At 42.9% G+C, this 18,904-nt stretch overlaps 2 protein-coding genes across 2 annotated transcripts; both read left to right on the forward strand.

The window, feature by feature from the left end:
• Nucleotides 1-4,517: 4,517 nt before the first annotated feature.
• lpar4 (lysophosphatidic acid receptor 4) lies at nt 4,518-10,410 on the forward strand. The gene is made up of 3 exons (XM_033633768.2): nt 4,518-4,854; nt 8,382-9,169; nt 9,315-10,410. Exons 2-3 carry the CDS (start codon nt 8,594-8,596, stop codon nt 9,801-9,803), a joined length of 1,065 nt encoding a protein of 354 aa, XP_033489659.2. The 5' UTR covers nt 4,518-4,854; nt 8,382-8,593; the 3' UTR covers nt 9,804-10,410.
• Nucleotides 10,411-12,984: 2,574 nt separating this feature from the next.
• Nucleotides 12,985-18,437, forward strand: p2ry10 (P2Y receptor family member 10). Its single transcript, XM_033633766.2, has 4 exons — nt 12,985-13,396; nt 15,662-15,926; nt 16,830-17,010; nt 17,243-18,437. The coding sequence occupies exons 2-4, from the start codon at nt 15,736-15,738 to the stop codon at nt 18,089-18,091; spliced, it is 1,221 nt and encodes a 406-aa protein (XP_033489657.2). The 5' UTR covers nt 12,985-13,396; nt 15,662-15,735; the 3' UTR covers nt 18,092-18,437.
• Nucleotides 18,438-18,904: the final 467 nt, after the last annotated feature.

The raw sequence follows: 18,904 nt of genomic DNA on the forward strand, positions 1-18,904 counted from the left end.
AGCTCTTTAAAAAGATTTGAAAACTAGAGACCATCTTGCGATGGGATCCAGCTTTCATACAACAATCTGCAACTTAAAACAAATGTGGGCCAGGGGCATGAAGTGGGGTGACCAATGGCCCCTTCCCAACTTCCTGCCCCCCTACTCCCAGCTTCCTTTGCTCAAACATCCGTCTTCAAACTTGACCTTCATTTTGACCTCAAATACACACCTGTAAAGTTTTGTGACTGCATTTTGCATAGTTGCGACTCCATAGACAGACATTAAAACACTTGGCAAGTACTTCTGTTGTTGTTCTCGCTGCAGTTGCTGTCACCAGGACCACATTTTGCCATGATGACACACACACACACACTGACTGGTGAAAAACAGCCGTCACAATATTGTCGTGGCAGGTAATGACTATGAAGTAACAGCTGACTAAACGAAGGAAAGTCCTGGATACATGTTATGAAACATCATCAAGGAAACATGTTTTTATCACGATGTGTGACTCATGCATCTTTAAACACAGGCACCTCAACACTAACAATACAGAGGTTAAAGACATCTGGTGATGTGTAATGGATTACGTGTGTGCATGTTGAGTGTGAGTGTGTTTGTGCATGCACATGTGTGTGTGGCAGCCTATGCAGTAAGCAGGATGTCCTGTCCTCCCGGCTGCTATTGTGGAGTGGTCAGCCAGCCAGACGCTACCCCCAAAGACCACTTCCCCTCTGTCAAGTGCCTCTTTCTCTCTCTCTGTCACTCACCCACACACCCACACGCACACACACACACACTCATAGTCCCATGCCAGCCTGAACACAATGGGAACCTGTCCAACACCGCCCTGTCACCTGACTAAAAATAACCATTGTGGTAGCCTCAGACATGAAGAATGTATTGTAACAATGGTCTGGCAGGACTTTGATCAGCAAAAATAGCATTATACTGTTTTTGTAAGGTATCACCCATCACAGTTAAGAGTATTTTTGGCTGCTGTGAGACTCTGAAGATGTCACACCCTAATTTTGAACTTTAATTATAGTGTCATCTTCTTTATTTCACTGTGGGTTATTGTTTATACATTCATATGATCGGATGTGACTCAGTTATTCTCTGATGTAAACAAGCACTTACTCTCAACTTTTTTTTTACTATTTGTCAGATACAGTTTATGAACCCTTTGAGGCTGGAAAGTAGCCCACAAGATCCTTTACTTAAATAAAGTAGTAATACAAAAATGTAATGTTCATAGTTGTATTATTATTGTTAATAGTATTAAAGCAGCATTTTAATGTAACTGGTTGAGGTGGAACTACTCTATATATATTCTATACTATAAACTGTGTTAACGTACAATACATCAGATTGTATATGTCGATCATTTGTTTTGCACTATGTAAAATCCATGATGGAATGTCACTGAGAACAATTACTCAGGTACTGTGCAATTTAGATGTACTTTCAGGCTACGTCATTTGAGTATTTCCATTTTATGCTACTTCATACTTACAGGCCCGCTCCACTACACTTTGGCAGCAAATATTGTACTTTTTTACTGCATGACAATTCTTTTATGTTTGTGTTTATTTAGAAAGGGACTTTGCACATAGATGAACATGATCGTTTAAGTCATGTCAATGTGTCAGATTTAGCCATGCAGGCTAATTTTCATTTGCAGTCCCTGGCAGGTTGATGGTGTAAGTGTATACAGTACAGGCCAAAAGTTTGGACACACCTTCTCATTCAATGCGTTTTCTTTATTTTCATGACTATTTACATTGTAGATTCTCACTGAAGGCATCAAAACTATGAATGAACACATGTGGAGTTATGTACTTAACAAAAAAAGGTGAAATAACTGAAAACATGTTTTATATTCTAGTTTCTTCAAAATAGCCACCCTTTGCTCTGATTACTGCTTTGCACACTCTTGGCATTCTCTCCATGAGCTTCAAGAGGTAGTCACCTGAAATGGTTTCCACTTCACAGGTGTGCCTTATCAGGGTTAATTAGTGGAATTTCTTGCTTTATCAATGGGGTTGGGACCATCAGTTGTGTTGTACAGAAGTCAGGTTAATACACAGCCGACAGCCCTATTGGACAACTGTTAAAATTCATATTATGGCAAGAACCAATCAGCTAACTAAAGAAAAACGAGTGGCCATCATTACTTTAAGAAATGAAGGTCAGTCAGTCCGGAAAATTGCAAAACTTTAAATGTGTCCCCAAGTGGAGTCGCAAAAACCATCAAGCGCTACAACGAAACTGGCACACATGAGGACCGACCCAGGAAAGGAAGACCAAGAGTCACCTCTGCTTCTGAGGATAAGTTCATCCGAGTCACCAGCCTCAGAAATCGCAAGTTAACAGCAGCTCAGATCAGAGACCAGATGAATGCCACACAGAGTTCTAGCAGCAGACCCATCTCTAGAACAACTGTTAAGAGGAGACTGCGCCAATCAGGCCTTCATGGTCAAATAGCTGCTAGGAAACCACTGCTAAGGAGAGGCAACAAGCAGAAGAGATTTGTTTGGGCCAAGAAACACAAGGAATGGACATTAGACCAGTGGAAATCTGTGCTTTGGTCTGATGAGTCCAAATTTGAGATCTTTGGTTCCAACCGCCGTGTCTTTGTGAGACGCAGAAAAGGTGAACGGATGGATTCCACATGCCTGGTTCCCACTGTGAAGCATGGAGGAGGAGGTGTGATGGTGTGGGGGTGTTTTGCTGGTGACACTGTTGGGGATTTATTCAAAATTGAAGGCACACTGAACCAGCATGGCTACCACAGCATCCTGCAGCGACATGCCATCCCATCCGGTTTGCGTTTAGTTGGACGATCATTTATTTTTCAACAGGACAATGACCCCAAACACACCTCCAGGCTGTGTAAGGGCTATTTGACCAAGAAGGAGAGTGATGGAGTGCTGCGGCAGATGACCTGGCCTCCACAGTCACCGGACCTGAACCCAATCAAGATGGTTTGGGGTGAGCTGGACCGCAGAGTGAAGGCAAAGGGGCCAACAAGTGCTAAACACCTCTGGGAACTCCTTCAAGACTGTTGGAAAACCATTTCAGGTGACTACCTCTTGAAGCTCATGGAGAGAATGCCAAGAGTGTGCAAAGCAGTAATCAGAGCAAAGGGTGGCTATTTTGAAGAAACTAGAATATAAAACATGTTTTCAGTTATTTCACCTTTTTTGTTAAGTACATAACTCCACATGTGTTCATTCATAGTTTTGATGCCTTCAGTGAGAATCTACAATGTAAATAGTCATGAAAATAAAGAAAACGCATTGAATGAGAAGGTGTGTCCAAACTTTTGGCCTGTACTGTATAAGAAAAAGACAAAATAACATACACATGCACAGAGACACATAAGCACAGATAAAAACAGATTAATGGCATGCCCATAGAAGGGCACATGAGCACAGAGCAAGCATATAACCATAGACAAACGCACATAGCAAGGCACATAGGTAAAAACAGCAAGACATAAGCACTATTAATAAAACAATGACCTAACCATGTAACCTAAAACATTAAGAATGTACTATACAAAAGTCCAGCATAAAACACAGCATAGACCAAAGCACATGGCCACAAACAAACACACAAGAGCACATACACAAGGACAGCAGCACACGAACACAATTAGCAAAACAGTGACATCACCATAAAACCAAAGCACATAAAGGAAAACGTACCATACAAAAGCACATAAGCCCTAACATACAGTGATGAAATGAGGACTTAATCACTAATTCAGATCATGGCAACATGTTTTTGACAGCTTTAGTTACAAGTTGTTTTGCAGACATTATTATTATCTATACAAAATACAATTCGACTGATAAATAAGCAAGATATGAAGTAATTAAAATGAGTCCTACCTGTACCAGCTTTAACATTAAAGTAATGAACGCAGTAATGCATCAGCTACTACAATGCACTCATATCATATAAAAATATGACTCTGAAATGGGCCATTCTGCAGAAAAAATAGTCTTTTTTCACTTTTGCTACTTTAATTACATTTAATGCTTTTGTAATTTTACTCGAGTAAGATTTTGAATGCAGGACTTTTACTGGTAACAAAGTATTTTGACACTGTGGTGTTGCTACTTACTTAAGTCTGATATGAGAAACTAGTAACTAAAGCTGTAGAAAGTAATATAACGGAAATGTTGAAGTGCAATGCAAGTACCTCAGTGTGTTACTGAAGTACTTGAGTAAAGTTACTTTAACCACTGGTCACTGACACAGCAGAGAAGCTCATTATCATATTAATATACTGTGATGTTATTTAATAAATGTGTGTTTGTGGTGGTCTTACTAAGCTGTGAGCTCTCCAGCTGATGACACCAGCCTGTTGTGTCCCCCCTCTCTCTCTCTCCCCCTCTGTCCTTCCCTCCCTCTCCACAATCCCCTATTCACACTCCCCTCCTCCTCCTCCCCCTCCCTGCTGCCCAGCCGAGGTGCTATTGTCTCGTTTCCTGTGGCCGTGCGAGCAGCTCTCCGCGTACACGCACGCGCATACGCACAAACCCCCCGGGTGAGCAGGCGCGGTGGATGTGATGAGGTCCCATTAGTAGCGGACGGACGGAGCGAGTCGTCAGGATTTAATGGGAGAACTCTCACAGTTTGGTGTCGCTAACTGGCTGAAAAGCGGTTTTATGACTTGTTCGTTTTAGTTTGGTCCAGTTTGACTCGGAACAGTTGGAAACTCGGAGCCAAGCAGGCTGAGCAGCACCAAGACACTGTGGAGAAGAAAGTATGGAGTTTTTCCTTTGACAGCTGCTCTGCTGCCAGACTGACAAACATCAGTGACCAGGAGGTGAGCTGTCACCATCCAGTCAGCTGCCAGTAAGTCCACTCTGCTTTGTCTTTAGACAATTACTTTTTTGTGTAGAATTGACAAAAACATGTTTTGTTTTTAGCTGAAGAAAAACTCTGAATAGCTGCTGTCCACATAGGAGAACTAATGTGCTGGTTCAGCCACAAAACCCAATTATACCAGTTGTATACAGCTGACAAAATGTAGCTGCAGGCTGTAGGAAGGCTCCTGTGGTTACATATAACATCAACAGCTTTCAATACAGGCTAATGCAATTTACTACACATATTATATGATCTCTAGAGAGCTCCTTCAAGAACTTAACTTTTTGTTTTTGCTAAAAATTGATACATATGAGGGATATTGTAGATTTAATATGAATCACCAGGTTAAAATGGTGCATTCAGGGGCACAGAGCAACACCTCTGAGGCTTATGTATATTGATGATAACATCACTCCAAATGGCCTCAAGTATTAGGTGCTGATTTAATCCCATTCCAGCCAGCATCTAAATTTTCTCCACAGTCTGTACAAAAATTATATATTTTTTTTAACAATTCTGTTCTTGAACCAACTCCAGTAAAACTCAACATTATAAACCTTATAAAGTAGTATTTGTAAGACTTCATATTCATTGAAATATTGGTGGATTGTGATGTAATTTCAGACTAATTTTAACAAACCTTACTCTCTACACCATCTCCATTCGCTCTGTAAGCAGCGCAGACGTCCTCTCACACACTGTACGCCTGGTCGTCGTCCACCTCTCGCTGTCTTCTTCCTCCTTGCATGTGAGAGAAAGGAACAGCTGGATGTGAGCTGAGCCTGAACTCGATCCGTTCAGATCAGCGGGTCCCAGAGGCCTGTTTCTGTCACTGCCACGGCCGACTGTGGGGGGAAACCCTTTAACTGTGCAGCTGTCCACGACCTGTACATGAAATCCACACACACACACACACACACACACACAATCAGGTCTAAAATCCCACGGCAGGACTCCTAGAAATCCACAACAAGCTTGAATGTATCTCTGCCACAGCTCTGAAGTCGAGGCGGTTCTTGTTTCCTTACACATAAACTGTATAGCAGCCAATGTTCTATAGACTTGGCTCCCTGCAGAAACAACATCAGCTGAATATGAAGCCGGCACTGTCAGAGGTCCTGGGACTGAGCCACGGTACACAAAACCCTACAGTGTGTGTGTGTGTGTGTGTGTGTGTGTGTGAGGACTGGCACATGTAAGTGTTTGCCTGCTTGTGTGTGCACATGTGGAGACTTGTGCATATGTAAGTGTGTGTTTGGTGCAGATGGGTACAGTGAGGGCATTGTGAGGGCCGGTGGAGGCTTTCTGGGAGGCGTGTGAAAACGCAGTAAAGATGTCACACTGCAGCTGGCACAGGACAGGGCTGATGGACTGCTTACACTCACAGCATTGCCTTTGTGTGTGTTTGTGTGTGTCTGTGTGGTGAAAAGACCGATAGAGTGAATCTTTCCAGGGGTACTCAGGATTTTTACACTCGATGCCAAAGGGCCGACCACCTCGCTGCCGCTTTAGCTCTGTTGCATAACCTAAGATAAGGCCAGTTTAGCTTGTTAAATCCTGTGCTGTAGCAATTTAGAGTTGCACTCCCATAAAGCTGGAGGACTTGGGAGAGAGATTTTAAAATAAAGATAAAAGAAGGGTCAAAATCAATTCAGCACAGGCCGAGATGTCTGGAGGTTTTAGTGTGTAACACCGGTCAGGCTCCAAAAAAAGTTTTTCATCCCACCTTCTCCATGCCTGGTTAAAAGCCATGTTTTCAACTCCAGATCTTCAGTTTTTAATGCAGGATTTGTTAGGAAACTTATCCTAGGGTGAAACCTCTGTCCAGGGCCACAGAAAACAAACTGTTTTTACACACTGTGTAGAGCCTGACCACTGAAATAGATGTGATGAATTTCCTTTTTAGATTGAGAGAGGTGTTACTCCACTTCTGTTTTGGCTGGGAGTCATTGACGTGTTCAGGAACTGAAAGATGCTATAGTCGCAAGGATTCTACATGTGGGCTTTTTTGGGGCCTAGAGCTGCTGCATGATATGTAAAAAAAACCTAAAATATCACATTGCGATTATTTTGAAAAATATTGTAATTGCAATATGAGTCACGATTTTAGTGAGGATAATAAGTTTTGCATCAATCAATCAAGTTAAAGTTTTTATGTGAATGTAAGCAACAAATTTGAGAAGTATTGCCTGATACCAGAAGGAACTGTCATCTTGTTACTCTCCTTTTCCATCTTCAGTGTGACATCGTGTCCACTCCAACCGATTTCTTCTAACGAGTCACTAGAGACCAACGTATCTGCCTGAATCTAATGTCTTATTAAGTCCACACAGATGCGTAGTCATGCCAACATACCTGTTTTGCTAGAGTTTTAAGAGTGGAGCAGAGCAAAGTACAACAAACTACGATGTTGGGCACTATTGAGAAGACATATTGATTTAGAACACCCTCAGAACAGCTGTGTCTTATTTCGCCTATAGCCCTGAAAAAGTTCAGATGTGATGATTTGAAACAAGAAGTGCTCATTATGAAACACACAATGTGCATTTTTATGAGGTGATCAACAAATCTTTGGTCATCACTTCTGCAATAAAACAATTAACTTTATTGTGGATGTAGAATATCAAGTGTGTTCATATAACACTGTGACAAATAAGATAGTTAGCGCTCAAACTCAACACATTCGAAACAATCTAGTTCCTGTTTTGACATCACACGTTCACAAACACATCTTGTTTTGAGTAAATAACTAGAAAATGAATTGTCTTTCACAATGTCAAATCCCTCTAATTGTTCATGTTTGACAGCAAATCTATTGTGTTTCATGACAACACTGCTCTGTGGTGGTGGGAGCAGCTCTGCTCTTGTACCAACAGGCTGACGATTTCCTGCTGCTTTCTCTAGTTGGAGTTAGTCTTAGATACTTTTGTGGTTTAAAGTGGATTTTACATTGAGCTCTTTAACATTAGCTCATGATTGAAAGTAGCTGAAGTGTGTTTTACCTCCTAATCTACAGTACATGTCTCTGTATCTGACTATCATTTACCACTCACAGTCCTGATGACAGCCTGAGGGCCGCGTGCCACACTGCCATGTGAACTAAACCCCTGTGGACAGATGGGACTTTATTTATACTGACAGATAACACATGAACTGCAAAAATGCACGCACACACTCACAGCTATGTGGATACACTGAATGTTACAGCTGTGAAAAACATTGAAATTTTACCAATAACAAGCTAAAAAGTGTTTTTTCAAGCATCTCTAATATTTCTGTCCTCTCTACAACTGATTTAGATTGGATGCTGCTTTACTTTACTTCACTGTAAAGGATGTAAGACACATTCATTACTGTTATAAAGAATAATGTAACAAAGGTATACCTTAAGTATAATGGCATAAGGCGTGAGTAGACCATATGCTTCATCCTATGGACAACTGGAGTTGTTTGCTTTGCTGTAACTTTTATAGTGAGGAAGTGACCGTGTGCTTTTCCTCTTCTCTCCACAGGATGACTGACCAGCCCTTCAGCCGTGCATCCTGACTGTCTGCCTCCATTTGTGTGTCCGAATGTCCACGATGACTTGGAGGAGACTTGACTGGTGGATCCCCTGCTGACACCTCCTGTCCCCAGATATCCGCCCGACTCCCCCCCCCCCTTTCCTGACAGCTTTGGTGTACCCTTTTTTTGTAGAACCCCCCTCCCTGTCTAAGCCGTCAGCATGGCTAGCCTGGTGCTCAACGAGACCGGAATGGAGGACTGCGGCATTGATGACTCCTTCAAGTACAACTTGTACTCGGTGGTTTACAGTGTGGTCTTTGTCTTGGGCCTGATAACCAACTGTGCGGCCCTCTTTGTGTTCTGCTTCCGGATGAAGATGCGAAACGAGACCACAATGTTTATGACTAACTTAGCGTTATCAGATTTGGTATTTGTTTTTACGCTGCCATTCAAGGTCTTTTACAATGTTAACCGCCACTGGCCATTCGGAGATGGATTGTGTAAAGTATCAGGAACAGCCTTCATCACCAACATCTACGGCAGCATGCTCTTCCTCACCTGCATCAGTGTAGACCGCTTCCTGGCGATAGTCTACCCTTTCCGCTCCCGCTCCATCCGCACACGCAGGAACGCGGCGCTGGTGTGTGCCGCTGTGTGGCTGACCATCGTAGGGGGAGGAATATCAGTGACCTTCTTCTCCACCATTAACAGCACAAACAGAGCCACCACTTGCTTTGAGGGCTTCTCCAAGAGCACCTGGAGGACCTACCTATCCAAAATCACCATCTTCATCGAGGTGAGTGAGGAGAGACAGACTCTGAGAGTCGCACATTTTACCTTATACACCATTTATACACTTCTTTTATTAAGGAAACCAGAAACATAGTAGAGATGTTCCACATTTACATAAAGTTTTCTTATGCAATTTATTTATTTCACAGGTTGTGGGCTTCCTCCTCCCTCTCTTGGCCAACTTGGTATGTTCCTCGCTTGTTCTGCGGACGCTGCGGCGTCCAATGACTGTTGGTCACGGCTGTAACAGCAAGAGACGTGTCCTACGGATGATTTTGGTCCATCTGGGCATCTTCATCATCTGCTTCGTCCCTTATAACTCAATCCTCTTCCTGTATGCACTGGTGCGGACCCAAGCCCTGGCTAACTGCGCTGTGGAGCGCTTTGCCCGAACTCTTTACCCCATCACTCTGTGCCTGGCCAGCCTCAACTGCTGCCTGGACCCTGTTGTCTACTACTTCACATCAGAGAGCTTCCAGAAAAGCTTGACCATGGGAGGCAAAGGGACAGGCTCCCGGCCTGAGAGTATCCCCCGCAGCGACACTGAGACCCAAGACACAGGAAACACTCTCCCTAGAGACACACACACTCTGGCCAGCAATGGGAAAGAGTCAAAGACGTCTGAGAGTCAGTTCTGACTCAGCAGGAGAGAAGGAAGGTAAAGAAGGACAGTTTGGGTTTGACAGGAGCCCTGAATTTGAAAAATAAAGCAATCAGCTGTTTGGTCCTGGAAGTGACAAACACATAACTCAGCAGATTAGTTAAGTCCTGAGGTAAGTCCTGAGGTATGGCCTGGGCTTTACGGATTAATCCACCACTGGAGAGCAGAGGAATGTATCTGTGTGTGTTTATTATGAGTGAACACTACAGGGATCAGAGACCCAGCCACACCAGGACTATTGTCCAGAGACACGTAGAGCCTCTAAAAGAGACTGCAACACATCATCACTCAGGCTTAACACACACAGACGCTCACAAATGCACTGGATTGTGGACAGAATGGAGGTTTCCGTCCACATTGTTGAAATATGCTGTTTAGTTCTTTTGTAACACACTGAGCCCTTAAGTGTTATTGTCATAAAGTTCAAGCTTCCACAGCACATTATATCATGTTAGACATTAATGTTATGTCACTTTTAGTGTGGTGAGACCCATTGTTATTGTAACACAGCAGCGCGCTGACCTACTGAGTTAAATGTGTCTCATGTTGACGTTTGAGGCCATTAAATGTCTGTTTTGAATCCCTTTCATGGCCACATTTATTATTTCTGTCCACAGCCTTGTGCCCGTTGGTGCGGTCAAACAGAGTCTGAGCTGGCCTTTGTTAGCATGACTGTAGGTTTGAACTCATGGATGAGTTTTTCTACTCCGGCTCTTCATTTTCATGGAGCAGATCAGTGCGATCTTGTTCTTGGAGCAGAGGGCAGCTCTGATCCAGTGGAGAACCTTGGCCTGTGTGCTGTGTCACAGGCCAAATGCTTATTATGACTGGAGCAATGGTCCATTGTTTGCTTCTGAATGAGGTCTCTCTGTCTTAATCTGGCCTTAGACTGCAGATCTGCTCAAAGTCTCTTACACACAGCAATGGCCACACACTCCAAAGTACGGGTGAACACTGTTGACTAAATACCCAAAATCTTGGTGTTAACACTGCACGTAGAGCAAAACACTAATGTCAGCAATTCTTACTGTTTGCTGAGTTCGCGTGTATGAATTTGTGGGATGAGTGGTGAATACTTTTATCCAGTATGTCATCAGTATGTCATCAGTATGTCATCAGTACATAAACTTCTATTACTAAAATGGCAAAATCACAGTTAAATCAAATTAATTGTAATGGGCATTGTCTTTGCTTTCACACCTACTTCAACTTTGGTGAACTCTGACATGCAAATTTGTTGACTGATAGCAGACTACTGGATTCTGCTTTGAATGTTAAGAGAGCTGGAGAGTCCAAGAGAGACTTGGATTATACTGCACAAGTTGTGTGAGAGTTTGTAATTGCATGTTTTGATATAGTTTTGCTGTTGTTAAAAGTAGCCTACTTTTGCCTAAATTCATCAAATTTTCTCAGATTTTTGATTCTTTGTTTACTGTAAGTTTTCCTTACGTATTCAGTGTAACACGGGGTAGTAATTAATATATACAAATGACTGTTTTGTGGGTGAAGTATTCCTTTAACCATTCTCAGAGAGAGCAATAACACACAGCTGTGAGACAGGTGTCAATGGTACAAATACTTTTTAATAAACTAAGATCTTTCCCATCAGCAGCTGAGCTAACAAGCTTGCTAACTGACTACACAGAAAGCAAAAGAAGCCCAGGGAGCTTTTAGGTCTGTCCCTAGCATGTTCTTGGCTTGCTTGTGTGTTAGCCTTTAACAGTGACAGTGAATTGAGCTGCCATAAGGGCCAGCAGCAGGAGTGTCTATAGGTTTCTGTATGCATACTAAAGACTCCCACTGGAAAGGAAACCTGTTTTTTTTTTGACTGGGACATTATACAAGATGATGTTGTTACAAGTTGTTTATCCATTCTTTCAAAGAGCCATGCAGAGTTAGAGATTCGTGGCCTTACTTGGAAATGTCATACGCCCCTATACCTCCAGCAGCAGTATGTATAGAGTGTTTAAGAGAGACAGAAAAAAACTAGTAATTCTAGTAGTGCTCTCTGGTAGTGTGAGTGATGTGACCATGTGTATCCAGCAACAGAGACAGAGAGACAACAGTAGATAGACTCCTCTGGGATTTTGAGGTCAAGGGTAGCAGAGAGGACGACTAATACACTGGAGTGGGGAGAAGTACTGTAGAGAGGACAGTAAGGAAAGTGGGAGGGTAGAAAAATATTAAAGAACTGGCCTTTACCCGTCAAGTGGTTCATGTCAAGAATGTACTGAAATATTGCAACAGAAGGCACTCAGCCCTTAAATGTGTCCTTTAATGGAGCAATCTGCTCTTGTGATTGTAGAAGGAAAAAAAATGCATACTGTGACTTAACTCTTGAGTACTGGCCTGTTCTGACATCTAGTGGCCGTAAGTGAGGACAGAAAGTTTAGCACCAGATTAGACTCTACTGGCTGTTAACTATATTCCTTTGCCTTCAGCATGTGTACTGATTATCACCTTGTCTGTCCTGGCTCTATATTGAACTGCGCAGACACGATGTGCATGTGCCTGGCACAGGCCTGGGAACCTGTCAGTAAGTCATTTTCTCTGGGTGTGACTTCATGTGTACAGGGCGGTGTGAAACTAACAGGATGATTAAACCGCTGCCATTTTGTGGAACTGTGGTTTTGCATTTCAGATACATGTGAAAACTTATTCTTTATACATGACACACAACTGAAACCATACGTGTATCACGAGAGGGCAAATTGCTACTTGCTGCTGTCAGTGACCTCAGGGAAGGGTTCAGAGGACTAAAGCAAAATGAAACATCCTGACAGATCTATCTTACAAAATCACACTCTGATAAACAACAGCTTTAAAAAAGGAAGTGTAGCATCTGATAGGGGAAGCGGACGGCTGCATTTTTTATCTCCAAACACTGCACCATGCAAGTGAGAGTAAATTTAACCTGCAGTACCACATAGCAGTGTAGATGCGTACCTATAAACTGCATGTCCCCAGACTCAGCTGTGTCCACTGACCAAGTCACCTGCATTTTTAAAACTTCGGAGATACGAGGAACTAACATCTTCCTTCCTGTCTGTCTGTCTTCTTTAACATCAATGTCTCTACCAGTAACTGCTGTCATCTTGTTTTCTTTCTCACTTACCCTCCACCTGCCCAATACTGTGTGCATCTTAAGTTTTGGCTGAGTTGCTAGGGGCAGAGTGACGTCACAAACGGTAGAAAAACACTCACATGCATGAGGGCAGAGCTTCCCCTTCCCCTCATCACCATACATAACAAACCGAGAACAGCCCACAGCAGACGCCATCATGTTGTGCATTCAAGCAGAAACCACATCAGTGGTGAGTAAAAGCTGACTTGTTCACATCAACACACTGACAGACAGGTCTCTGCTGCTTTTGGTGCGACAGGAAGGTTTGCCGTTGACCTCGTTTGCTACTGCACAGCACGAGGAGGGGAGCGCGTTTGTGCATCAGGCTGCTGTTTGCAGAGAAACGTGAAGCTGCTGGAGCATGCGGTCACTGGTGGTCACTCCCGGCTTTCACCTCTCCCCTCCATCCATGCTGATCATTTAGGGAGACGACAGAGAAGCAAAAGGTAAATGCACAGTCTTTGTTCAGAGACATAATGCACTGCTGTGCTTTGTCTGAACATTTGTGGTCAATGTCATGCTTCACATTTTGCTGATAATAGGAGGTTTGGTATTAAATCCTCTTTCACTTCACAGCATATCAAAATGTATCAGTGTGCACATATTACGAGCTTCATGTTACAGGCATTATTAAACTCGAATTAGGTAAAAAAAAAAAAAAAAGTAAAAAAAAAAAGAATTTTTGTCTTGTTGTCATGCAGACTAAATCATATCACTGCAGCACTATCTGGTGGTTTCATCATTGATTTGACTTAAAGAATGAAACATAAAGTTTGAAAAACTGAACAAATGAATTTTAAAATTGACAAATCTTTCTCACGCAACAACGCTGAGAAAATGCAAGTCACCAATTTATCCTCTCAAGTTCCCTCAAACCTGCGTATTACTTCCTTAAATTCAAGTTTGTGGGCGCACTGTTGCACAACTCAAACTGAGCAGGTAACATGGGGCAATCTGTTGGCTGACTGCGGCACACTGACAGACCCAACAGCCAAAATGACACGAGGAGTCAGAAGTGGTGAAAATTAATGTGAAGCAGTTAAAAAACAAACTGTTGCTGTTTCTCTCTTCCCTCTCTGGGGCTGGTAAAGGAAGGGTGTGGTGTGGTCTTGATGGCAGAAGGAAGGGTGATATTTCTGTGATAAGAAGAGAAAATGCTCTGTCTTGCTTGCACACATTTCCTGCTGCAATCTTTGGCCAGAGACATTTCTGATTTACTACACTTTCTATCAGTTTTTTTCATAACCCTGTTTCATTTGGCACCCAGTAAATACGTGGCACAGACAAAAACAAACACTGTCATAATTTAAAAAAGCCAAGCCATGATTCAGCCAGATGATACATACCAGAACTGTGGCACCTCAGCTTTCTGCATACTCCTGTTAAATTTTGTGAACTATGTGAATTTGATGTTTAATTTGTTTCCTATAACATATTTCATGTGATATTTTAGCATCGTTTTATAATAAGGCAGTTAGTTTCAACTAATAGCTTGATTAATATCTGACAAATCATTCAACTGTGAGCCATCACATCAACGTTTGGGTTGCCAGGTTTTGTAAATCTCATTGGCTGCTGTTTATCCTCCACCAGCATGATTACCTGCTTTTTGTTTGCTGCTAGCTCTTCAGTGCATCAGGGAAATCACTCCAATAGACTTTAGGACCACTTACCATCTGGGAAAAGGCTGCATATTGGCTGAAATACATTTATGAACTAGGTTACATATCAACATTTACAACTGCAGACTTGATGAAATTTTTTTTTTTAAAAAAAACTTTATTAAAGGTTGAGTGGCGTCCCTTTGATGATGTAAAAAATAAATAACTGTAGATATTTTATACTTACTATTAGCAGAGCACATTTCTGATCACTTACATTGCAAAGCTTCTGCAGTCTTACAATTTTGATATCAGTTTTGTATATGACTATCTATATAAGTAGATCAGGTGGCTTATAAGAAAGTGAAACTCATGCCCCTGTAATAGTGGTTTCATTTGAAACTGCAAACATAACAGTTTTTTTTCTTTAGAAAGTAAGGAATCCAAAAACATTCTGTCTGGATTTGTAAATGTTAATAAGATGTTAAAAACAGATTGTGGTCCAGATGCCCTGCAGCCTTTTTCCAGAAGGTTAGTAGTCCAACAGACCATTGGGGGGGATGAACTAAAGAGCAAGCTAAAAAAAAAAAAAAAGTGTTATACCACAGGAGGATTGAGACTCAAAGTTAAGTTTTGAAATTGGGAAGCAGTTGGCTGTAGAGACTGTTTTGCAGACTGCTGTTTCCAATTTAAAAAAATGAACTTTCAATTCCAGCTTTTTAAGCAGTTCTTAAAATACTCAGAAAAAATGGACATTTTATTATTATTCAATTCAGTGACAAGTGGACAAACTTCATCTGCTGAGGAGGATCATGGCACACAACCAAAAGCTCCAGAACAGCTACTGATGGACCCTATGTGAGACCAAGAGAGTTTCTTCACAACCTGGCAACCCAAATGTCCTTATTAATAGCTTATAACCAATCCACAAACCATCATTAAATTGTGTTAAAAGGCCATTAGTTATAACATATACATTCTTTGCAAAGGGGGATCTTATTAACAAATGGTGCCAACAAATGGGATTTTCTGGAAATATTATGTTAGAAAATAATGCTTATGCAGGAGTATCTATTCCACTACCAATCATCTCTCCTTATTCTCTTTCAGGTGTTCAGGGTGTGTGAGTGACATGATGGACTGATCACAGGAAATTGCTGTTAAGTTATGCCATCAGTGTTTGTATGAGGCAGGAAATGACTCCGAATATGTCTGGAGTGTGGGAGGAGTCCCCGGCCAACTCCTCCTGTGGACACAACATGACCAGCTGGGACCAGCGCATGGATAAGATGTACACCTACTTCTACCTGCTGCTCTTCATCCCCGGGCTGCTGCTCAACACCACTGCTCTCTGGGTCCTCTGCAAACACATTAGGTAAACACACACACACACACACACACGCACATAATTCATTCCTAGCCCCTTACCCTAACCCCTTATCTCCACATCTAAATGGCTAACCCTAACTCCAAACTAGGGCATTGCCGTTTTCGTATTAGGTACAGTTGATTCATATCATGCCCAAGTACGATTCACTCCCCCTCTCCACTCACACGCCATTCAGCTCTCACACTACTGATGTTGTTTCGTACCCGAAGAAAACTTGCGTCATCATCTTCATAACATTTTTGTTGTGCTACATTTTCTAAAAGGGCGCCACAAACAGACACTGCTGCAGAGACTGTCATCTGTGGGGACCAGCTGACCAGCAAGGGGAAGCTCTACTCATGGTCAGATGAGGAGCCACTGCTGTCGGGCTCTGAGCTTTCCGCCCTTTTCCCCAGCTTGAACTGAGACTGGTTTATAACCAGTTTAAAACTCCTTGAAGTTGTTTTAAAAGCAGTCCACTTCCGTGTTTTGGTATAGTTGATGTTTACATCTGATGCCTGCCATACACCGTACTGTACTCCAGACCCCTTTTTCAAGCAGACTTGGGCACAGAGTGGCATACTGTGCCTGGGTAAAATACACAGTGTTGACACTAATCAAACAAACAGGACAATGGGTTCAAGTGTACCCTGATCTGGGCCCGGGCCCCTGATGTGGCCCCTTAATTGTAACCTGAACCTTAAAACCGATTCTTAACCCTCTAAATGGCCTTTGAAGAAGTGAGGACAGACCAAAATGTCTTCACTTTCCAAAAATGTCCTCAGTCTCCAAAAATGTCCTCACACTGTTGGTTAAATATGTGGTCCTGTCCCCACTATGTCATAAGTACAAGTACACACACACAGACGGATCTGCACATGGCTAACTCTTCTGCATGTTGCTCCACAGTAAGAAGACCAAGGCTGTGATCTTCATGATAAACCTGGCACTAGCAGACCTGGCCCACATCCTCTCTCTGCCCCTCAGGATATATTATTACTTCACACACACCTGGCCCTTCGGACGAGGCATCTGCTTGTTCTGCTTCTACCTCAAATACCTCAACATGTACGCCGCTATAGTGTTTTTGGTAAGCAGGCAGTAAAGGAAAAGTAATGCTTAAATTCTGTGAGGACACTAGAGGGAGCATGGGAACTCAAACCACAGCTAATTCATCTATTTAAAAGGAGTTAAATGTTAATTTATAACAGGAAGTCCTTCATGTCTAAGCTTCCCTTCTTCTCTGTTCTTGGAACAAATTTACCTCATGTGGCTCTGAATGTGGCCGAGAATTTTCATGCGACTATTTTTTCTGTTTCCAGGTGTGTATCAGCGTGCAGAGATGTGTCTTCCTGCTTGACCCATTTTCAGCTCGCCGGTGGAGGCGGCGCTATGACCTGTTGATCAGTCTTATAGTGTGGGTGGTGGTCGGTCTGGCTTGCTCGCCTTTCATCCTGATGCGGAGCAGCAGCAGTAACAGCTCTAACAAAGACGGCTGTTTTAAGGATTTGCCCATGCGTCGTCTGTCCCTCTCTCTGGTTGTCACCATGATAGCTCTTGCTGAGCTGTTTGGTTTCATTATTCCTCTGGCCTGCATCACTTTTAGCTCAATCCGCATCACCCGCTCCCTCAACCAAAAAAATGAGAATGCAAACTCAACCACACTCAACTCCTCAGCACGCAGCCGAATCCAGTCAGTCACCTCCAATGGTCACACGGATAAATACCACAAAAAGCAGATAAACACTGAGAAGCGACGCGCTCTACGGATGGTGCTGGGCTGCTGTGCCCTCTTCTTGTTCTGCTTTGCCCCCTACCATCTCAACTTCCTGCTCTACCTGATGGTGTCGCAGGACGTAGTGTCCCACTGTGCAACGAGGCTGGCCGTGTATCAGTTCCACCCGGTGTCTCTGTGCCTTGCGAGCCTGAGCTGCTGCCTCAACCCTCTGCTTTATTACTTTCTGAATGCAGAGTTCAGATTGCACCTCACCAGGCGCACCTCCTCCTTCACCACCTCGCTCCTCTCCTCCCCGATCAGCTCCCCGATCCAGCGTCCCACACAGCACAGAATGACGAGCATGGAGAGTAGCTGCTCAGACAGGGAGCAGCATTATTCAGATGCTAATTTGTTTTTTCCTAAGGAGAATGACACGGCTAAAGATGACAGATAGTGAAATCCTGTAAACAGACTGACAAGATCCAAGTTGGATGAGATGATTTCACATGTCACAGCTGTCTGAATACAAACTGACCCGAAGAGCTTTGACCCCAGCATGAAGACTCTCCCGGACAACACCACTTTAGAACAAACAAATTGTCAATCAGCAACTGAACAGATGTGTTTCATGAGTGTGTGCACAGTAATATCTATGTGAACATCATCACAGTGGCCTTGTGTACATAAGCTACAGCTGGTTGTTTATCTTACCATAAAAATACAACAACTTTAAATAAGCTACATCATAAATGTCAATGCTGTATGTAAATGTTCTGTAAATAAAAGCGCTGTGTGTTTTATCTGGTGTTGTGTTGTTTGTGCAGCTTCATAGTGAGGTTTCCTTTGGGTGACATCGAATGAAAACAGGTGCCAACTCATTTTGGCTGTACTTCCTCTCACAATGCAAAGTGGTGAAGACAGTTGGCAGCAGTTGCAGCAGCTTTGTAACTGCCAGGTTCTGAGGTCGGCTTTCAAACTGAAAAGTCATCTCCCCCCACCCACCCACCCACCCACCTCCTCTTGCATCTGCTAAATCTAAGTCTGTGCCAACTCCGAGGCTACCCCCACCACCGGGCAGATGTGTGCTGCCCACCTTAGGAAGAACTGCCAGTTGTCTGATCCGCCCACCAAAATGTACCCACTTCTCCCTGTCATACTCCAGCATTGCATTAAACTTTATCTGCTATCAAGCTACTGACAATACTGTGTTGAGTGATCTCAGGATCTCAGAGTTGAATATGTGAGAGAAAGAAACCAACAACAGTTA

This window comes from Epinephelus lanceolatus, chromosome 7 (assembly GCF_041903045.1).
Source record: "Epinephelus lanceolatus isolate andai-2023 chromosome 7, ASM4190304v1, whole genome shotgun sequence".
In the NCBI taxonomy this organism is placed as follows: Eukaryota; Metazoa; Chordata; class Actinopteri; order Perciformes; family Serranidae; genus Epinephelus; species Epinephelus lanceolatus.